At 42.3% G+C, this 23,704-nt stretch overlaps 1 protein-coding gene across 10 annotated transcripts in view; it reads left to right on the top strand.

The window, feature by feature from the left end:
- SLX4IP (SLX4 interacting protein) overlaps positions 1–23,704 on the top strand; it is a 123,398-nt gene that overhangs the window by 60,861 nt on the left and 38,833 nt on the right. For 6 of the 10 annotated variants that reach the window (XM_089777540.1, XM_089777539.1, XM_089777537.1 and 3 more), the window contains 2 exons: positions 202–325; positions 22,781–22,977. In XM_089777540.1, coding sequence (XP_089633666.1) covers positions 202–325; positions 22,781–22,977 — 321 coding nt within the window. Of the gene's footprint in view, positions 1–201; positions 326–22,780; positions 22,978–23,704 lie in introns of those variants that run through there. The other 4 variants (XM_075925663.2, XM_075925664.2, XM_075925660.2 and 1 more) reach the window with 1 other exon arrangement.

The raw sequence follows: 23,704 nt of genomic DNA, 5'->3' as shown, positions 1-23,704 counted from the left end.
TTTTACTGTTACTTTCCCCATTTATGTATACTTCCAGTATTCCTTAAAATATGACAATGCAAATTTAAGAACATAAGAACTTCCATAGAAGTCCATACATTTGCATAGAATAGGTTTCTGCATACATTTTTTAGTGTTTTGATATTAATTTTTAGGGTTGTGTAGATTTATTTGTAAATTTGCAACTGATTTCTGTTTCAGGAAGTGTGCTTGCTGCTAAAAGACACTGTTGATTCAAGAGTCAAGCACTACTTAGAAGCTCGTAAACACCGAGGCCAGTGGAAACACACAGAATGCACACAATCCATTCCTTTGTCCATAAAAGGTAGGGTCAAGTACAATGATAAAATGAAAAGTGGTGGACATTGTTTTTACTTTACATTTGATACTAGAAATGACTTAGGCCCTACCAGGAAATACAGTTAGCCTGGTGCCTAACTTATGTGATTTTACATGTAAAGAGTAAATGTTCTTTTTCCTTTTTAAGAATATATTTTCTTTATATGTAAAAATTCTTAAGTTTGACTGACTCTCTCTATACTCACATACGCATACATATTATATGATTTCATCTAACACCAAAATTACAGAACAGAGAGATTACTTCCTTTGTGAAAAATGTTCTGTATGACAAGTAGGTACATTTCACCTGCCATGTTTTGTTGTGATTAGAATTGGTAGTCATTTAGTTAGTTATATTACCACAGCTTGGTACCAGGGTTTGTTACGTTGTGATCTCTTTTAGCTAATCATGTATAGGAACAGAACAAAATAGGAAGACAACTATGGCTGGATACTGTTGATAGATTTCATTGGGGGGCAAAGTGGGACAAAAAGGTGAAGTTTTAAAATAGCTGTTTTTAGAATCTGAAGATACTTCTTACTCGAGTCTTAAGTTTGTAGAACTGCTTTAAGGCATGAACAACTTGGCAATTTTCTTTCAGCATTCTGTCATCATTCTTCCCTTTTCCTGTCCAAACTTTGATATCTCTGTGTTGAACTTCTAGACAAGTGTTGGTTGTGGGTCCTGGATACTGTGATGTGTACCCTCATGCACTCTGTTCATTTAATGTCAACCAGCTTTCAGATAGTAATGTTTTTTTGATTACTATCATCCTAGGCTGGATATGAATTGGTTTCATAGGAATGAAAGACAGTGTACCTTGTTACCAAATCCTGAGCTAATTAGTCTCTTTCATTTCTTTAAATGTATTTAAACTGATTTCCAACTGACAATTATACATAAAAAATAGTAAAACAAATTTTTAAAATATCAGTATATTAACGCTAAAATGTTACATTTACATTTAGGGTCTAAGTTAATATTTAAAAATTGATTTCTGCACAGATACTCTGGTTCTGACAGTCTTTTAAAATATAAATTGTGAAAATGTAACATTCATCATTATTTCCTTTTATTTCCTTTTGCAATAGTAAATACAGCCTCCAATAGAATCAGAAATCATAGTTCTTATGACTGGGAGGGACTTCAAGAGGTGTTCCAGTTCAGTCCTCTGCACTCATGGCAGGACCAAAAACCTTAGACAGTGCCAGATTTATGCACAAGATAAGAAAGCTGCATTTTAGTGCTTCAGATAATGAGAGGTCTCTAAATACAAAACAATTACTAGTTTTTAGTTGCATCCTTGCCTATGTACCGGTGTATATGCAGATATAAAACTTTATTATTTCTATTTTAATTGTGCTTTCTGTTAGAATAATAAACAGTTTTCTGGTAATGCTATGGGGCCTCTTCAACTTGACATAGTTTAGGACCTCAGCATGTCTTAATCCAGTTCTGCCTCTAGATCATCCCAACAGGTATTTGTATAACCTGTTCTTAAAAATCTCCAGTGATGGAGATTTTACAACTTTCTTTATTCCAGTGCTTACCTACCCAGATGGGAGGTGTTTACTTATCCAAACAGAAAGTTTTTCCTAATGTTCCAGCTAAACCATCCTTGCTGCAATTTAAGCCCATTGCTTCTTGTCCTGTCTTCAGAGGTTAATAAGAATAATTTACTTCCCACCTCTTGTAACAAACTTTTATGCACTTGAAAACTATTATCATATCACCTCTCCATCTTCTCTTTGCCAAACTAAACATCCAACTTTTTCAGTCTTCCCTTATAACTCATGTTTTCTAAATCTTTAGTCATTTTTTGGCTCTTCTCTAGACTTTCTCCAGTTTGCCAAATCTTTCTTGAAATGTGACACTCAGAATTCAACACAATACTCCAGCTGAGGCCTAATCAGCACAGACTATAAGGAAAGAAGTAATTTTCATGTCTAGCTTACAACACTCCTCTTACTACATCCCAGAATGATGTTTGTTTGGTTTTTTATATTTAGCTTGTGATCCACTATAATCCTCAGATCCCTTTCTGCAGTATTCCTTCCTAGACAGGCTTTCCCCATTTTGTATGTGTGCAACTGATTGTTACAACAACTGATTCCTAAATAGAGTACTTTGCATTTCTCCGTATTGAATTTCATCCTTTTTACTTCAGACCATTTCTCCATTTTGTCCAGATGATTGTGAATTTTAATCTTGTCCTCCAAAGCACTTGCAACCCCTAGAGCTTGGTATGGTCTGCAGACTTTATAACTACTCTCTGTGCATCTAAATCACTGGTGAAGATATTGAACAGAATCAGATCCAGAACTGATCCCTGTGGGACCCCATTCATTATGTCCTTCTATTTTGTCTGTGAAATCACTAATAACTACTCTCCGGGAATGGTTTTCCAACCAGCTATGCACCCACGTTATCCAACTGCATCTAGGTTATATTGTCATGAGGAACAGTATCAAAAGCCTACAAAGTCAACATACACCACTTCTACTGCTTCTTCCTCATCCAAAAGGCTTGTTACCTTGTCAAAGACAGTAATTAGGTAGGTTTGACACGATTTGTTCTTGACAAATCCATGCTGACTGTTAATTACATTTTATTATCTTTGGAGAGGATCCAGCAGAGGGCAACCAAAATGATTAGGGGATTGGAGCACAAGTCCTATGACGAGAGACTGAGGGATTTGGGTTTGTTTAGTCTGCAGAAAAGAAGAGTGAGGGGGGATTTGATAGCAGCCTTCAACTTCCTGAAGGGAGGTTCCAAAGAGGATGGAGAAAGGCTGTTCTCAGTAGTGACAGATGACAGAACAAGGAGCAATGGTCTCAAGTTACAGTGGGGGAGGTCTAGGTTGGATATTAGGAAAAACTATTTCACTAGGAGGGTGGTGAAGCACTGGAATGGGTTACCTAAAGAGGTGATGCAATCTCCATCTCTAGAGGCTTTTAAGTCTCGGCTTGATAAAGCCCTGGCTGGGTTGATTTAGTTGGGATTGGTCCTGCCTTGGGCAGGGGACTGGACTTGATGACTTCCTGAGGTCTCTTCCAGCTCTGTGATTCTAAGTGGCTGCAAATGGAATGCATATTTATTTCTTCCATTATCTTTCCAGGTACTGAAGTTAACCTGATAGGTTTGTAATTCCCCAGGTTGTCCTTATTTCACTTTTTATAGACTGGCACTGTATTTCCTTTTTCCAGTCCTCTGGAATCTCTCCTGTCTTAAATGACTTTTTGAAGATAATTGTTAATGGCTGAGAAATCTCCTCAGCTCCTTGAATATTCTTAGATGTGTTTCGTCAAGCCCTGGTGAGTTGAAGACATTTAGCTTGTTTCAGTAATTTATAACTTGTTCTTTCCCAAGTTTAGCCTCTGATCCTACCTCATTTTCACTGGCATTTCCCTGTGTTAGGCATCCAATCACTACTAATCTTTTTGATGAAAACTGAAACAAAAAGTCATTTAGCACTCCTGTTATTTCCATGTTTCTGTTACAAATCTGTCCCCAATTGAGTAATAGGCCTCCCCTGTCTTTGGTCTTCTTCTTGATTCTAATGTATTTGTGGAATGTTTTCTTTTTACTTTTGATATCTGTACCTAGTTTAATCTAGTTTTTCCCTTGGTTTTTCTGCTTTTTTTCATATTCGTTCTTGGTTCTTAGTTTGTTCATAAATATTGACCTAGTTTCTAGTTTTTATAGGACTCTTTTTTTTAATTATTGTTGTTTAGTTTCAAATAATTGAAGATCTCCTGGGCAATCCAGTGTGGTCTCTTGCCATAGTTCCTAGTTTCCTACACAGTGGGATAGTTTGCTCTTGTGCCGTTAATAATGTCTCTTTGAAAAACTGCCAATTCTCTTGAATAGTATTTTTCCTTAGTCCTGCTTCCCATGGTATCTTACCTACCAATTCCATGAGTTTACTAAAGTCTGCCCACTTTAAATCTGTTATCTTTATTGTGCTGTTTTCCTTTCTACCACTACCTCTACCATTTCATGATCACTTTTGCTCAAGCTACCTTCCATTTTCAAATTCTCAACCAGTTTCTCTCCATTTGCAGTATTAGTACAATACTGTTATGAATATTAATATGAACATATAATTTTATTAAGCACAACAAAGATTAAATACTGTTTTGGTTGCTCATTAGGGCAGCAAATGATTTTAGAAGCCTTATAAAAATATGTTAGGAATACATGGGAACTAGCTTGTTATGGCATGACTAGTTTTTTCCCACAAGTTCAAAATAGATATAAGTAGAAAGCACCGGAGGCCAGTAAAGATTTTTAAAAAGCCTTTCCTCCAAGTAGGGAACCTTAATTTATCCCCTTAAAAGAGTGAACTATGCAGTGTTTATAAAGCATGTGAACTTTCAGATCCACTTATATTTCTGGTTTTGAAAAAACAAATAGAATTTTCCTATTTTTTTTTAAAAAAGGACACCATTTAAAAAAATCCTGTTATGGAATTTTTTTCCCACTGAGAAACATTTCTTGTATTTTTAAAAGGTAACTGCCTAAATAATTTTTCTCAGAAATGCAGTCTAGTATCTATTATATATTTGAGATAATTTGTCTGTGTGTGTATGTCTGTCTGTCTGTTCAAGAACTTCTACTAAAGGTTAAGAACTATGACCATGCATGAAATTTGGTGCGTAGTTTCTTCTTATCGTAACTTAAGGCAAGGTAGGGTTTGATTGTGCCAGGAAAATGGGGTGTGCCAGGAATGGGATTGCTTCTCAGAAAACCAGAGAGAAAAGAAACAGAATCACCAACTAAGTTAAAGGGGCAGACTGGGGGAACACTGAAGTCCCTCCCCCAGTTCGTACGGGAACATTGCTGGCTGTTCCCCTTCGTTGGGGAGCAAGGGGAAAGAGCAGAGTTTGATGCATTCCTTACTCTGGCTGGGGACTGCAGGAGGCAGATGAACCTGAAGCTGCCCCAGCCAGGGGACATAGACCCTCCTCCCCCGTCTGTGCTTGCTGGAGCTGCAGCAGACCTGGAGAGGCAGTTCTCACCTGGCTCCAAGATGCTGTGTTGAGAAAGGGCTGGGGTTTTTCTCTCTCCCCGGAGCAGCCTGCTTATTGAACCCCTTATCCCTAGCCTCACTCCAGAACAATGATTTCTATGAAGCATGGACATTTTCATTTTATTTTCTAAAAAACAAAAATTAATTGAGTTAAGGACCAAAGCAATGCCTGGTAAATCTTCTAGTCTTGCATAATTTGTTAATTTGAGAGTATATATGAAGCCTGAATGGCTGATACATTCATGAGCTGTGAATGTAAAACAACCTTTTATTTAGAAAATTGACACACTGTCTCACCACTGGCAAGCTGATCATCTGTGTCTTGTCCACATTTTCCCTGATAACAAACAACCCTAAGACAAATATGTCAAAAGAAGTAATCAGTAACATTAATGACTTCATTCTGAACATGCGGGCTCTGGATTTTGGATTTCCCAGTACTGTCATGCCATTCACTGGGCTGGATTAATTCCCACTAATTAATGTTAGATGTAAATAGAGAAAAAAGCCTCAGGTTTGAACCATAGAAACTCAACTTGATGATGAATGACTTTACCAAGCCACCTTTTTACTTTCTCTACTTCAGAAGTTTGAGTTGTGAGCCCTGTTGATAGTTCCTCAATATAACACTGTGAGAAAATGAAGTGCTTTGGTTTAGTCCAGCACTCAAATATTCTTCACTAATCCAGTCCATCTAGGAAAAGAAGGGCATTTGTGAATGTTCACCAGAGCAATCAGAGTCCATCTCATGAGAAGAGACCTATGCAGAGGATCCACAACCCAGGAACTTTGACACTTAACCAGTCACCAGTCCTTAAAAAAGAACAACAAAAACTTTAGTTAATAGATGGTAAAAATATTATATCTTTAGGTTCTACAAAATGAGAAATGTACTTCTTCAGAATAAGTCGCTGCACACAACATCTGGGAAATAAGTACAAGTTGGACATCTCTTATACAGCATCCTTGGGTCCTAATAGGTTCCGAACCAGGGAATTTGCCAGACCAGACAAGGTTCCCTGCACAGCCCCCAGCTGCCGACTCTGGAGAGAAGAGACAGGGGACTACTGTAAATTAGCGTATATAACCTGTGCGCGTGTATTACCCGCATCTATGCATAACCCGCAGTTTTTCCTGATTGTGTAAAAAAAGTCTTAGATAACCTGTGCACATGTATAGCCTGCAGGAGAGGAACAGTGTGTACTATTAAATGAACAGCACCTGTAATGAAGTGTTAATGAACCGCAGCTGATGATGCTGAACAGTGAGTATACTACAACCCTTATTTCTGGTATATAACCCCTTTGAACCACACTGTTTTACCATTTATTTATTCCTTTAGTAGTTTTAACTTGTAATGAATTTTTAAAAAAAAGTATTTCAAACTTCTTAAAACTTTTTAAACATGCCTAAGTGCAAATCCTACACAGCCAATTTTAAATTGTGTGTTGTGACATATGCAAAGGACAATAGAAACAGAGCAGCAGGGAGAAAATATTCTGTCAACGAAAAGTCTGTTCGGGAGTGGAGAAAGGAAGAAGCAGAGATTGAGAAATTACACCCTAGAAAAGAGCGTGCCGCAGAAAGAAAGCCAAGTGGCTTAATCTAGAAGAAAACCTGTTGAAGTGGGTTCGTGCACAGAGAGAGAACAAACGGGCAGTGTCAACTGTAGCCATACAGCTCAAGGCTCGACTTATGGCTATGGAACAGTCTTGTCTTCCTGTAATTTCAGTAAAAAAAAAACTTATATAACACGGTGTAGAAGCTGTAGAAACCATTTTCATATTTAGCTAGAAGCCATCTTGTATATCAGAAACCATTTCAGCTTTTCTCTCAAGCACGTAGACCAGAGTGAACTTTCTGTCACCCCGTGAGAAGAGGCCTACAGGATGGGCTATTGGTATGTGTTAATTGGGCTGGTTGGGACAGGAGATGTACTCCCTCGTACCTGTCCGCCATCTTGTTGATAAGGCTTTGTTTTTCCAAATTTAATTGAGGATTTCTGTAATTGGATGCCCTGACATCAGACTGTTTGGCTAAGGGTATAAAGATACTAGGATTGATTGTATTAGCAGCTTTACTGGGCCCGGCTTTACTGGGACCACGTTTGGCTCATGCTGTGCTTTATTAATTAATAAAGCTGTTTGTTAGCTGCCTAAACAGAGAGGAGCGGTTTTTTTTGCTTCAACAACGGGGATGAGTATAGCCCACGTGGGGGGAGGGAGGGGAAAGGAGGAGGGGAATGTAAAAGCTTGCATAACCTGCGGGTTATATACGCTAAAAGACGGTACCTCCAGCCTCTGCCGGACTCTGGGTTGCTGGCCTGGCTGCTGCTGCCCCAGCCAGATTGCCTGCTAGGCTCCAGCAGCCTGCGCTGCTGCGGGCTGCCGCGGTCTCTGGCCCCACTCCCACCCTGCCATGGGCTGTTGCTGGCCCCATCCTGCGTTGCCATGGCCTGCCCCGACTCAGTCCCAGTACTGCAGGCTGTCGGGCTGCTGCCAGCTCAAACCCCCAACTGCTTCCCCCCCCCTCGCTGCTTCAGCCTGCCCCTCCTGGATTGCCCTCCTGCCTCTATGTTGCTGGGGTTCTCTGATCCAGGAACATCCATATTCCTGCTGGACCATGGATGTTACCAGACCAGAGAATTCTGGTTTTGGGAGGTGCAACCTGTACTTTACAATCTGATCAGTCCTTAGTCTTATACAAAGCATTCTGCAAAATCAGTCTGTTACATATTGTATTGCAGGAAAGGTTCATGTTATGATGTAATGATGTTGATAGAAGTTCCTAAACATCTTCTAAAGCTGGTAAACGTTGTAATTGGGAAGTCCCCCGGAAGTGGGAGCCAAGCCACCTTTGTTTGATTGGCAGTGTAGGCCTGCTTGTTAGGGCTGAGGAGTAGAGGAGAGTCCATTGTTAGAGTAGCCTCCTTGGATACTTCAAGTTGAAAATCATCGGGTAACAGATTTCTCTGTGTGGTATCGTGGAGGTATATATTGCCTTCAGTTTTTGTGACATAAATAAATATTGTGCAAGTTACTTGTTAATTCACACAGCTCTTTCATTTACACCCACACTATAGTGTGTGGTGGGTCGCATACCACCTCATTAGGAAATCTGTGGGTGTTACACACAAGTGAAGAAAAAAGCAAAATAGGACAGGAAATGGAAAAATCGGGAAAAGAAGCCAAAACAAGCAAGTTCTTCCTATTCTTCCTTCTGTTTGAACAATTTCTCTGCCCCTCCCAAATGGTCAGTGTAAATGTATCTGCCAAAGTAAGCTTTTATTTAGTCTTTAGACATAGGCTTAAGAGTAAACTCTTTATTTCCTGTGTTTGATCGAACATTCAGAAATGTTTGAGTTTGGGTTATCTTATTTTTTAAGAGAAAAAATGCAGTGGGATAGATTTGCAAAGACACAGTTTTCATGCCCAGAAATGTGCAAGATGTGCTACTGAACGAGCGTGCCTACATCAGGAGTTCAGGGCATGCAAGCCAATCACTCATTAAAATTGCGTTGTGGAAAATTTGGCCCACTAAAAACAAGGCTTTCTACAATGTGTAAGTGGATTAGTTCTCTCTTAACTTCAGACCCAGTGTACATCATTTTGCAAGGTATTGTCACTGTACTCCATTTTCACCAATCAGCGACATCCTCATGAGATTTTCAAGCATGCCCTTGTGTTCTTGTGGCTCACTGCATATAACTCCTCCTATCCTCAGATGTGGACAGGATAAAAGCAGTGTTCATGTACTGTCTGCTGCTAGGGTCACCACTTTTAGCTGGATATATTCCTGGATGTTTCATCAAATGGCATCATCTTTAATTAAAGATCAACCTTTAATTCCTTCAGACTCCAGACCAATCCTAAAGGGTTGGCAGCCCTATTGCTGATTTCCTTAATCAGCAGGGGAGAGGGGAGCTACTCTTCCGCCTGACAATAAGGGGCTGCAGAAACAAGGCAGTGAGGGTATGTCTACACTACAAAGTTAATTCAAACTAATGGACGTTAGTTCGAATTAACTTTGATAGGCGCTATACTAGCGCTCCGCTAGTTCGAACTTAATTCGAACTAGAGGAGCACTTAGTTCGAACTAGATAAACCTCATTCTACGAGGACTAAGCTTAGTTCGAACTTACTAGTTCGAATTAAGGGGTGTGTAGCCCCTTAATTCGAACTAGTGGGAGGCTAGCCCTCCCCAGCTTTCCCTGGTGGCCACTCTGGCCAACACCAGGGAAACTCGTATGCCCCCCTCCCGGCCCCGGACCCCTTAAAGGGGCACAGGCTGGCTACGGTACCCGTTCCAGGTGCAAGCCTGCCAGCACTCAGCTAGCAGACCCTGCACCAGGCACGGCTCGAGCCAGCCACCCGATGTCCCCCAGCCCACCCCCTCTTCCCGGGACCAGGCTGGCAGCTCCCGGGAGCTTGCCCGGGACCGCAAGAGGCGGGCACCCGCCTGGTCTAGTGCGGACATCGTGGACCTCGTCCACGACCTCCGCACTACGCACAGGAAAGTGGCCATCTAGGGCAGGAGAGCTGCCAGCCTGGCCACCCAGGAGCAGGTGTGCATGAAAATCAAGGTGGTCCACTGAGACCCCCGACCCTGAGCCCTGAGCTTACAATGGCCGTACTGGGTCAGACCAAAAGTCCATCTAGCCCAGTAGCCTGTCTGCCGACAGTGGCCAACCCTAGGGACTCTGGAGGGGATGGACCGAAGACAGTGACCAAGCCATTTGTCTCGTGCCATCCCTCTCCAGCCTTCCACAAACTTTGGGCAGGGACACCACTCCTACCCCCTGGCTAATACCACTCCATGGACCCAACCTCCATCACTTTATCTCACTTCTCTTTAAACTCTGTTCTAGTTCTAGCCTTCACAGCCTCCTGCGGCAAGGAGTTCCACAGGTTGACTCTTTGCTTTGTGAAGAACAACTTTCTGTTACTAGTTTGAAGCCTGCTACCCATTCCTTTCCTTTGGTGTCCTCTAGTGCTTCTATTATGGGAACTAATGAAGAACTTTTCTTGATGCACCCTCTCCACTCCACTCATGCTTTTATAGACCTCTATCCTATCCCCCCTCAGTCTCCTCTTTTCTAAACTGAAAAGTCCCAGTCTCTTTAGCCTCTCTTCATATGGGACCTGTTCCAAACCTCTGATCATTTTTGTTGCCCTCCCCCTCCCACCCTCTCTCTTCCCCTCTCCCACCTTCTTTTCCTAGTCTCCCCGAGTTTTGTTCAATAAAGAGAGATTCTATTTTTGACCACACGTTTTCTTTATTTTGTACATCAGGAAGGGGGGCTAGGGAAGGGTAAGTGGAAGGAGGTGAGGGAGGAATGGGGTACGAGCCCCCGATGGGGAGGACTGGGGTGGCTCTGCGGGCTTCTGGGGGTGGAAGCTCTCCTGCAGCCCCCCAATTGCCCCCCTCCCCAGATGGCAACCTGCGGCAAGTGCAGCCGGTCTGATGTCCAAGTGCTGTGATGTGCCCAGTGTGGGCACTCAGGGCACTCCAAGCCAGGACTGCTTTGCAAGCGGGGCACCCCTAAGAACTGTCTGTTCGGGGTGGGGGTCGGGTCCCTTTAAGCACAGCCCTCAGCTAGCCTGAGGCAGCAGCTCCACGGTCTAAGTCCTCATCTGATGCCCTGCCGGCACTGCTTCCGGCCATCCTTAAGCCCGGTTCAGGGTCCACTTAATGTGGACATACTAGTTCGAATTAGCAAAACGCTAATTCGAACTAGTTTTTTAGTCTGGATGCGTTAGTTCGAATTAGCTTAGTTCGAATTAACTAATTTGAACTAAGTTAGTTCGAATTAGCGCTGTAGTGTAGACATACCCTGAGAGACTAAAAAGAGGGCTGAGCAGAAAGACTGACAGCATAGTATGATAAAGGGAAAATAATGGGAAATTTAAGAAGATAATGAACACACAGGGAAGAATGGAACATTGGGAAGGAAGGATAAAAAGGTGACCTACCAAGTCAATATGACTAGGTCCTTGTCCTTCCACATGGTAGCTGGAGTGGGAAGGAAGTAACAGATAAACTGCAACCTCCTCTTTCTACTTCTTCAGGGAGGGGGAGTTGGCTGTTTATTCTGCAAGGCCATGTCTACACTAAAAAGTTTTGCTGACACAAATTCAAGGTTGTTGGTGTCATTTACAGATCAGCTGCAAATGGTGGAGCTACCCCTTGTGGGTCTGAGAAGTGAGCACTGATTGGTGCGACTGTATGGTGATGCAGGTTTGAGATGATGAGCAGAGGCTGCAGAACTTTTAGATCTACAAAGTCACTTTTGTGGATCTTGTGCCAAACAAATCATCCAACATCAGGGATACCGAATGAGAGCTGGACTGACAGTTGAAAAGCAAGTGGCCGTCACACTGGAAATCTACAACATCAGATTGCTACCAATCATTGGCAAACCCACAGTAGGCACTGTTGCCATTCAAGTGTGCAGACCCATTAATAGCGGGACTTTGGTTCTCCGCAATGTGTGGGACATAGTGAAAGACTTTGCGGCTCTTCAGTTCCCGAACTGCAGTGAAGAAACAGATAGCATGCACATTCCTATTTTGGCCCCAGACCGCCTTTCCACAGAGTATATCAATAAAAATGGCTACTTTTCCATGGTTATACAAGTGCTAGTGGCCTGGAGAGGCATAAGGATCTTGCGCAAATGTTTTTTTTGTGTGCAAAACGGAAGCAGTTACACTGCTTCTTTTTGCACAAAAACCCCTTGTGCCAAAAGCATTGGCAGAAAATATGCCAATGACATCGCAACTCATGCTAATGAGTCTGTTATTAGCATGCTCTCTGCCACAGAAACTTGTAGTGTAGACATAGCCTAAGGGTGCTCTACAGAGCAGGGCTAAGCTCGAAATCAGCTACGCAAATTGAGCTATGTCAATTATGTAGCTTATTTTGAAATTGGGAGCATCTACACAGCACTTATTTCGAAATACAGCACTCTTCCTCCGACTTCCCTTACTCCTCATCAATGAGGGTTACAGGAGTCAGAGCAAGAAGTCTTCCAGCTTGACAGTATTTCGACATTATTTCAAAATTACTACCTGCTGTGTAGATGCGGATTAAGTTATTTTGAAATAACACTAGATATTTCGAAATACTGTTGCTGTGTAGACGTACCATAACAGTGAGCCAGAGAAATATGCAAGATTGTCTACTGCTACGCTGTGCTCAACTTAGCACTGCAGACTGAGGGCCTCTTAGAAATTGTGCAATGCTTGCTGCGCATCTGTGCGCTTATTGCAGCTCCCCCGCTTATTGACTAATTGATCAGTCGATGGAAATTCCATCATCTAGTCAATTAGTTGATTAAACTAAATTTAACATCCTTAACCATGGAGCAATTTTCAGGAGAGGATTGCAGTGTATCTCCATAGAACATAAGAATTGCCAGCTAGCTCAATATCCTGTCTTCTGACAAAGGCCAATGCCAGCTGCTTCAGAGGGAATAAACAGAGCAGGAAATCATTGTATTATCCATCTTCTGTTGTCCACTCCCAGCTTCTGGTAGTTATAAACTAGGGACAGTCAAATCATGGGGTTGCATCCCTGACCATCTTGTCTAATGGCCATTTATAGACCTATATACTCCATGAACTTATCTAATATTTTTTTAACCTCTTTGTAGTTTGCCCTTCTCCATTATCCCCTGCAAGGAGTTCCACAGCTTGATTGTGTGTTGTGTCAAGAAGTGCTTTCTTTTCTTTATTTTAAACATGCTGCCCATTAATTTCTTTGTATGTTCCCCGATTCTTGTGTTCTGTGAGGGATTAATTAACATGTATTCACTTTTTTCTGATGTTATAGATATCTATCACATCCCCCCCCCCCCATCATCTCTTTTCCAACCTGAAAATCCTATTCTTTTTAATCTCTCTTTGTTCTTTTTAATCTCTCTTTGTAAGGATGTTCCATATCTTAATCATTTTTGTTGCCCTTCTGTGTACATTTTTCAATTCTAACGTATCTTTGTTGAGATGGGACGACCTGAACTGCACACAGTATTCAGGGTGTTGGCATACCATGAACTTGACCATAGATGAAGTTTCATTGAGATTTCTCAGGAGGACTCAGAGGACATCCCTGTGTACCTAAACTGCTCCACAAACACCCTGCTCCCACCTAACTCTAGATGGGAATGAAAAGCAGATGGCAGCTTTTCCTCTTTTTGTCGTTCCTTTACCTCTTGTAATGGAGGTAAATTACTGAAAGGTGTTAGCTGTGTCCTGCTAATCTAGAGGTGCCATTACTGAAATGGGAAATTTATTTAAATGTTTACCTGAGGTTCTTTCTCTTGCACTGACTTGCCTGTGCTCTGCTACGGGGACTGGCTGGACTGTGATGGAATAAAAAACAGGTTCTGGATTGTGGTGCAGCTGGAGCCCCAACTCACCAGTCCCCCATACTTCTCTTCTTCCTTGTCCACCTCCTTCCCCTTGCTGTTCTTGGCAGGGGCCTGCAACCCGCATTCCTCAAAGGAATCAGTGGTTGTATGCAGGATGGTGATAGGGGTAGGCATGTCATTCAGCTGTTTGTAAAAGCAGCAAGTCTGCATCTTGGTCCCAGATCAACTGTTGGCCTCCTTGGCCTTCCTGGCTTTCACACAGCCCTGCTGCTGGTCCTGTGCTACCCTTTCTCCTGCATTCCCTAAGCAATCTGCTTATGGATGTCAATATTTCTGTGGCTGGTCCATAGCTGTGCATTCACAGCCTCTTCTCCACACAGGCCCAGGAGATTCATTATCTCCTGTCTCCCGCAGGCAGAAATGTTGTTGGAGCATGGGCAGAGGTGTGCACCACCATGCGGCCAGAGGTGCACCACAACAGAAAGCAGATAGAGGTGTGCTTTCCAAGCTGGACAAGGAAAAAATATATCAAAAAGTTATGTGGGTTTTGAATTGGTGGAGTTTCTCCAATGTGGATGTTCTCCGGGTTGTAGCGTTAACAGTTTTGATCAGTGCAGTCAATGTTGTGTATTATGGGACAGCTGATAGGGGACTATTAAGATTAACATAGCAACTACACTCGAGCTGCATCTACCTTCATGCATCAACCTTCTTACATCAACCAGGTCTCAGTCCACTTGGGGAGCAGGTGGTGTTATTTTGCCTTAAGGGAAACTTACATTGGTGGGAGGCAGATTTAGTTAAGATAAGCACAATGAGGTTGACGCAAGGTGGCTTATGTCAACCTTACTTTGTAGTGTTGACCCACCTGTGCAGGTCTCTTCTAAGCCTTTTTCTCCCTCACAATGATCTACATAAAGATGGCCAGTCATGCTAAGTCAATGAATGGTCCACTTAGCCTAGGAACTTCCGAGGGAGTTTATTTGTGTTTCTTTTGATTTAATTATACCAGATAGTCTGTTTAGAGATCATTTTTATTGTGCAATTTCAAATGCAATGGCAATAATTAGAAAACACGTTGTCACATGACACCCAAATTGACTTAATCTTCTTTCTTTCTTCTGTATTAGATCCTACCTCCACTCTTTTACCTCCTGCAAATGCATAGGAAATGTGAAATCAACCAGCATAATAAAGACAAAGGTGCACCCAGAAAATACTGCCAAAGATTCTGCTCTCAATTTCACTTTTTTGGTGCTTCTTAAGATCTTTTAGACAGTATCCCTTGTAAATTCTTCTCACTTGCAATCAGTTAAGTGACTGTTGCTAACACAGGAGGTGAAATTTGTTTGATACTTTACAATGTCTCAACATTGCTCAAACTGTGGGTTTTAGCTGCCAGCTTCTAGTTTCTCAGTGGAATCGTAGCTGTTTATCATTTAATGAGTTATGGCTCAATCCTGCAGACATTTAATTGACTTTTACTTTGGTTTAGATGCAATATTGCGTATAGTGATTGTACTTCAAATGATCCTATAAGTTCAGATCCTATAGTCCGACTTATAAGGCTAGGCAGACCCATGCATTTATGCAAGCCCATTTAAATCAAGTGGTATTCCATGTGGATGCAGGGACACCTGTGCAGATCTGATTGCAAAGTCAAAAGTCTAGTGAGTTTGTTCATTGTTTTGTTGCGCCAATCCATTTAATTTACTTTGTTTCTCTCAGTGGAGATGGTTGCTCCCAGAAGTAAACAATAGGCTGGTGGATTCTTAAAAATATGTTGATGGGGTGGTTTTATTTTTATTATTTATTTATATTTTGTATCTGTTTGTCTGATGAATGCGTGTTTTCCACTTTTGATTTGGATGCCAGTTTCTTGAAGGTTTAACTACAAATCATGCTTGTAAAGAATTGGAGAGGAATAAATGTATCTTGTTTCAGCAAAAATCTTTCTTTTAAAATGTCTGAAAAATTTTCAAAGTGCAGAAAAACATATCAGGCTCTCTTTCCAGATGGAATAGTGTGTGGGCTTTTTTCTTATGGTAATAAATTGAATAAAATTCTCACTCCTGGCCTCCTGTTCCTTACACTGCGGTTGCCCTTTAAAAGCTGACAGTTGTCTTTGATCAGTAGTTCCCAAATTGTGGTTTGTGGAGAGCTGGCTAGTCACATGACTCCAACCCACTTATGGAACACTTTCTTAATATTATTTTTCCATGCAAGGAATTGCTGAAGTTCTCCCCAAGATGTTACATGATCACAAATGGAAGTCGTCCCATGATTCTTTTTTAGATAATTAAATAGCTTTGCCTAAGTATTGGCATTATTAGAAACTTGAAAGTTGTTATTATGTCCCCTCTTAGTCTTTCTTTCAATCTTCCCTCTTTGGTCATGTTTTCTAGACCTTTAATCATTTTTGTTGCTCTTCTCTGGACCTTCTCCAGTTTGTCTGCATCTTTTCTCAAATGTGGCACCCAGAACTGGACACAGTACTCTAGTTGAGGCCTAATCAGCACAGACTAGAACGGAAGAAGTAATTCTAGTGACAGGCATACAACACTCCGTTACTGCATCCCAGAATGATGTTTGCTTTTTTTGCAACGATATTGACTCATATTTAGCTTGTGGTTCACTGTGACCTTCAGATCTCTTTCTGCAGAGCTCCTACCAAGACAGTCATTGCCTGTTTTGTATGTGACACTGATTATTCCTTCCTAAGTGGAGAACTTTAAATTTGTCCTTATTGAATGTCATCATGTTTACTTATGACCTTTTCTCCATTTTGTCCAGGTCACTTTGAATTTTAATTCTATACTTCAAAACACTTATAATCCTTCCAAGCTTGGTATCTTCTGCAAACTTTAAAAGTGTATTTCTATACCATTATCTAAATAGTTAATGAAGATACTGAACAAAACTGGTCTCCAAAATGGTCCTTGTGGAACCTCAGTTGTTATGCCCTGCCAGTATGATTGTGAACCATTTATAATTGCTCTCTGGGAATCGTTATCCAACCAGTTATGCACACACTTTATTGTAGCCCTGTCTAGATTCTATTTCCTTAGCTTATTCGTAAGAAAGTCATGTGAGACTCTTACCAAATGCTTTCCTAAAGTCTAGGTGTAGCATGTCTACCACTTCCCCCCCTCCACCCCTTATCCACAAGGCTTGTTATCCTGTCAAAGAAAGCTATCGGGTTGATTTGACATGATTTTTCTTGCTGTTACCTGTCACCTTATTATCTTCCTGATGTTTGCAAGTGGATTTCTTAATTATTTGCTCCATTATCTTTCCTGGCACAGAATTTAAGATGACTGCTCAGTAGTTTCTTGATTTGACCTTATTTCCCTTTTTGTAGATGGGCACTATATTTACCCTTTTCCTGTTTTCTGGAATCCCTCTGGTCTTCCATTACTTTTCAAAGATGATAGCGAATGGCTCACATATCTCCTTTATCAACTCCTTGAGTATTCTAGGATGAATTTCATCAAGCCTGGTGACTTGAAGCCATTTAACTTTTCTGAGTAAGTTTTAACTTTTTCTTTTAACCTACCTCATTTTCTCCAGCATTTGCTATACTAGACATCCAATCACTACCAACCTTGTTGGTGAAAACTGAAAACAAAGAAGTTATGAAGCACCTCTGCCATTTCCACATTCTCAATTATTGTTTTTTCCCCTTTTCATTAATTAATGGGCCTACTATGTCCTTTGTCTTCATATTTCTTCTAATGTATTTGTAAAATGTTTTCTTGTTACCCTTTATGTCTCTAGCTAGATTTAGCTCATTTTTTGCCTTCACCTTTCTAATTTTGCCCCTACATGCTTTCTTATTTGTTTATATTCATCCTTTGTGATTTGACCTAGTTTCCACTTTTTGTAGGACTGATCTAAAACTTTCAGGGCCAGACTTCAACATAGCTCAGCAGCTCCCATTAAGTGACATAAATGAATGGTTGAATTTTCAGAACTTAGTATCCCTTTGTCCAAGTGAGAAATGAGCACATGTGAAAATCTATCCAAGTTGTGGCTGCTGAGCGATTTTAAGTATCTGGCCTTACCTAATGTTTCTCATTGACTCTTTTGTGAGTTGTATGATGTCTTATTTCAATAGCTGTTGCTTTTGAAAAGATTTTTTTTCTGTACTCTATTTAGATACCAAACCTCCCACAATCTCTTGGTATCTGGTATTTTAGTTTGTATTTTGGAATGTTAGTTCCCAAAATGATATTTAATCTACTTAGTACCTTTTCCAGACCTGATTAAACACAGGGCACAACAAAATGTAACAGAAAACCATTACAGTGTGTTTCTACACAGCATTTTAATCCAGTTTGTTCAGTACTGCTGTTGCCAGTGAATAAGTATGATTTTGAGACCATGTGTGGTTTTATTCATGTTTCAACATATCCTCTAACAAAATGGCATTCTGGATCTCTGCTCTAAGCATTCCTCAGATCTGGGTTCAGCGTTTCAAGGATGTTTGAGTACCTTGCATTAGAAAGAATGTCTGAAATGTCAGAGAGGAGGTGGTTCTGACAGCACACTGTGCTTGACTTCTGTTATTTCATTCTTCAAATGTTTTTCTAGAGATTCTGTGACTCTGAGGTGCATTTGTTTTAAAAGAACTATCAAGTTACTGGAAGATCTGTGAGTCAACGTCCCTTTTGGCCAAAATATAGGCTGGTTTCTGCTCTCATATCAGTGTAAATCTGGGCTACCTCTACACACAAGTGTCAGAACAGCCACACCAGCAGCGAAGAGCAGGCTGCAGCCACACTGTGTTGGTGTAACAGCACATGTGGGTGAAAGATTCCAACAGTGATGATAGGCTTCAGCAGCTCCTTGCTGCGAGAGTTTTCCTCTCTAGCAAGGAAAGGCTTTGGCAGGGAGGAGTTTGTGGAGAAACCCTCCTTCCAGCATCTTTCTCTGCAATGGGGGAAAGCTGCAGCAGCAAAGAGCAGATGCAGCCTTTCGCTGCTGCCAGAATCTTTCCCTGTGGCAGGGTTGGGCTCCAGCAGAAGCGAGGCTGCCCAAACCTTTCCCTGTTGCCTTTCATCTGCCAGAGTCTTTCCCCATTGCCAGATTCTTCCGGTGATGGGGGAAAACTCCATCCCCAGAGAAGCAGCGGGACACTACACTACTAAAAAAATAGCAGTGTAGTCAGGAAGCATTTTCAGTGAGTAGCAAGCCATGCAGGATATGTACTCACATATATATACCCACACTCCTCAGGTGTCTTTACATGCCTACGCCTTGGCTCACTGGCTGCTACACCACGAAAAGAAGCTTGCAGTCTAGGTGTACCCCAAAGATTAACTTAAGTGAAATCATTGGTGTTGCACTAAGGTAAAACTGCATAAATGAGACCATAATCAAGTGATTTTTTTTTTGAATACTTGATTGTCCCATGTCATCACATTTTTTTGGATGAATGGATTGAAATTCATGTTCTTCTTTGGTTAGTCCCCGTGGGTGCTCCACTTCTGGTGTTGGGCTTGTCCCGGCACCGTGGATCGGAGATTTGTCATAGCCGTATTCGGCCGGACCGCGCATGCGCGGGCTGTGCCACACACTGTTCACGCCTTTTGTCTGTTATGCGCGGGCCGGCCCCGCCCAGTTGCGGACGGAGCTCCCGCGTTTCTCAGCTTTTTCATCTGAATATCTGTGAATAGTTATAAAATATTAGTTGTTAGTTGTTTGTTTTTTCTTGTAGTTGCTTAGTTACCTGGTTCTTTCTACAAAATAAAAAAAAAGTAGTTAGTTATATTCATCGAAGTAGTTAGTTGTCGAGGTCTAGCTGCCTGAAAAACAAAACAACAGAGACACGAAAAGATTACGAGCACAGAAAATAAACAACAATGCCTGGCTCTCCAGGCTGTAAAAAGTGTTCCATTTGCCGCGAGGCAATGCCTGCCTCGGACGGCCACGCAGCTTGCATTAGATGTTTGGGTGAGGCGCATGTACCTCAAAAATGCACCCATTGCTGCAAGCTGATGGCCAGAGCTCGGAAAGATCGCGAAATGCATCTAAAAATGATTCTTTTTGATAAGGCACTGATGCCTTCTGATGCTCCTGAAACTGCTACCATTACACTCCCCGTTTGAACGGAAGTGTATACATCTCTAGAGTGTGAAGAGTAGTTTGCGAGTCTTTCCCTGAGTGGAGGACCTCATCCGTCTTAGCCACAAACAGTTTGTGTCTGTCGAATGGGAGATCTTCGACTTTACTCTGGAGCTCTTTTGGGGCCCCAGCTTAGAGGAGCTATGACGATCTGCGCATAGCGATGCCCGTTGCGGTGGTGCGTGCAGCTGTATCCGCAACATCGAGGGTAATTTGAAGGACACCCTATATGCAGCAGCAACGAGGAGTCCTGTGGCACCTTATAGACTAACTGAAGTGTAGGAGCATAAGCTTTCGTGGGCAAAGACCCACTTCGTCAGATGCATGTCAGATGCATCTGACGAAGTGGGTCTTTGCCCACAAAAGCTTATGCTCCTACACTTCAGTTAGGCTGTGTCCAGACTCCATGCCTCCGTCGACGGAGGCATGTAGATTAGCCAGATCGGAAGAGGGAAATGAAGCCGCGATTAAAATAATCGCGGCTTCATTTAAATTTAAATAGCTGCCCCGATCTGCCGATCAGCTGTTTGTCGGCAGATCGGGAGAGTCTGGACGCGATGCCCCGACAAAGAAGCCTTTCTTCATCGACACAGGTAAACCTGGTTTCACGAGGCTTACCTGTGTCGATGAAGAAAGGCTTCTTTGTCGGGGCATCGCGTCCAGACTCTCCCGATCTGCCGACAAACAGCTGATCGGCAGATCGGGGCAGCCATTTAAATTTAAATGAAGCCGCGATTATTTTAATCGCGGCTTCATTTCCCTCTTCCGATCTGGCTAATCTACATGCCTCTGTCGACGGAGGCATGGAGTCTGGACACACCCTTAGTCTATAAGGTGCCACAGGACTCCTCGTCGCTTTTGCAGATTCAGACTAACACGGCTACCCCTCTGATACCTATATGCAGCGTATCCCTCTTGAACTACCGATTTTAGTAGCAGTCTCTTAGTGTCGGGAAGATGCTTCATGAGCTCTGGTAACTGAATAATTATCAAAGTTATGATTTGAGAGGAGAGCAGTGTAATTAGCTCAGAGTGGTATTCCATGCTTGCAGACATTTCAAATCTTACATAAAGGGCACAACAATCAGAGTGCTCACGGACAACATTGCAACCATGTATTATGTCAACAGGCAAGGAGGGGCTCGATCTCAGTCCCTGTGCACGGAAGTGGTACATCCTCAACAACATTACCATCATAGCGTCTTACCTACTGGGAGCCAATAATGTCATTGCGCTTTGCTCAGCAGGCAGTTTCCCCACAACTACCAATGGGAAATTCAGACCAATGTTCTCCATTGCATCTTCTGTCACTGGGGCTTTCCTTCAATAGATCTCTTTGCCACATACACCAATGCGAAGTGCATAGACTATTGCTCCAGAGCGGGAATTGGCAGTCACTCTCTGGGAGATGCATTTCTCCTCCATTGGTGAACATCACTACTATACGCATTTCCACCAGTTGCCCTTGTTCCCAGGGTCCTGGAGAAGATCACTGTGGACGCAATTTGGGTGATCCTCATAGCCCCTGCCTGACCCCGACAGCCGTGGTATTCAACTCTTCACCAACTGTCCACCCGAACACCATATTGCCTTCCACTCCTACCAGGTCTCCTCACTCAATAGAACAGCTCTCTATCTCATCTGAAGCCCAAAACCTTACACCTAACCGCGTGGATGCTAGATAGTTCAGCACGTCCGAGAATCTTTGTTCTGAACAAGTAAAGCACGTATTAATCCACAGCAGGAAGGACTCCATGAAAGCCATTTACTTGGCTAAGTTGTCTAGATTTACAGCATGGTGTAATAATAACGATTTGAATCTCTGTATTTCACCATTGCACCTTATACTTGACTATATCCTCGACTTACAAAGAGCAGGACTTTCAATAGCATCGTTAAGAGTTCATCTAGCAGCAATTAATGCATTCCACCATTCTGTGGAGTGGATGTTGGTGTTCTGTCATACTACCACAAAAAGGTTTCTCCAAGGCCTCACAAACCGTAATCAGCCTCGGAGGCCTCCACCACCTGTATGGAACTTTGACCTAGTTCTGGACGCTTTAACGCATTCCCCATTTGAACCTACGGCTACAGCGTTCCTGCAGCTACATACAATTAAAGTACTTTTTCTCCTCGCTATAACCTCTGCATGCGAATTAGCAGCCCTCATGTCACCTTCACCATATACAGTGTTAAGTAGAGATTCAGTAACGCTGAGATCCCACCCAGTCCCACCTAAAGTCTGAACTGATTTTCATATTAACGAACCAATCATTCTCCCGTGTTTCTGCCCCAAGCCGCATACCTCTCCGCAGCAGGCTCTTCTACATACACTCTACGTACGTAGAGCCCTTGCATTCTATATTGACAGGACAAGAACGATCCGCAAAACAGACCATCTTATCATATCTCTAGCAGATTGTTCTAAAGGTCAACCATTCTCTGCCCAACGCATTTCAAAGTTAATCGTTTCATGCGTCACGACCTGTTATTCCATCTGTAATTAGTCGCGTCCATCACAACCTAAGGCTCATTCGACAAGGACAGTGGCAACATCTACAGCCTTTGTGAGAGGAGTTCCTTTGTGTGATATCTGCCAAGCAGCAATTTGGTCCTCTCATGTCACTTTCATGAGGCATTACGCGATCGTGCACCACTTTGCTTCTGACTCCTCGGTGGCCTCAGCAGTACTCCCACATTATCACAAACCATGATTCTGTAGCCCATCTACGGATTAGGAGTACCGCTCCGGAGTCACCAGAAGTGGAGCACCCACAGGGATTGCCTGAAGAAGAAAAGGAAGTGACTCACCTTTGTGCAGTAATGATTGTTCTTCGAAGTGTGTCCCCGTAGGTGCTCCACGACCCACCCTCTTCCCCGCTCCGGAATCTTGGCTTTTCTTTCATTACAGATAAATGGTGGGTGAGAGGAACTGAGCAGGGTCGGACACGCATAATGGACGAAAGGCGCAAACGGCACGTGGCATGGCCCAAGCATGCGCAATCCGGCTATGCCAAGTCTCCGATCCGTGGCACCGGGATAAGCCCGACACCAGAAGTGGAGCACCCACGAGGATACACCTCGAAGAACAATTGTTACTGCACGAAGGTGAGTAACTTCCTTTTATTCTGTAAAGTGATAGCTCTGTGTTCCTGGTATGATTCATGGTTGAGTTGACTATATTTCTTGATACAAAATCTGACACTCAGTATGCCATTATGTATTGCAATAGTGACCACAGACCCTTGTTTCACATATTCTAGACACAGTTGTAATGATCCTCCTCCAGTTGACTCAGCCATTTGGGATTGACATGCACCACCATCTGAAATAAGCCTGTTGATCACAACTGAGCTGACATCCACATGGATATTGAAGTCACCCAGAAAACAATCAATCTTAGTGTCTCTAAGGTCATTGGGGTTAATGACACAACTAGCTCACCAAGAAATCTGAGGTTTAATGTAGCAACTGTTCACCAATATCGATCTCATTCTAATTTCATCTCACAGTTTTCATGTGAAATAAACACACTTTTGAAATCCCCTATTGTCACTAAAAATCTTCTGGATTTGATGTCAGCTACAACTAATGTAGCCACATCTCCTTCCCAGTTCCCCTGTAATTGATACTGAACCAAATATCAGTCACAGGCATTTGAGCAATAACACTTTTGCCAGAGCTCGATTATACATACAAACTCAGAAACCCCAACCCTGTCTTCTATACTTCCCCTTTACAATGCTTGTATGTTGGCCCATACCATATGTATGCTTCTCTCTTTTCTTGAGCATTCCAAGGTGCCACTCAAACTAACAACACAACCCCAACTTCC

This window comes from Pelodiscus sinensis, chromosome 3 (assembly GCF_052426305.1).
Source record: "Pelodiscus sinensis isolate ZL-2025 chromosome 3, ASM5242630v1, whole genome shotgun sequence".
Classification (NCBI taxonomy): Eukaryota; Metazoa; Chordata; order Testudines; family Trionychidae; genus Pelodiscus; species Pelodiscus sinensis.
Note: the sequence above shows the minus strand (reverse complement) of the source record. Positions and strands in the feature narration are given on the sequence as shown.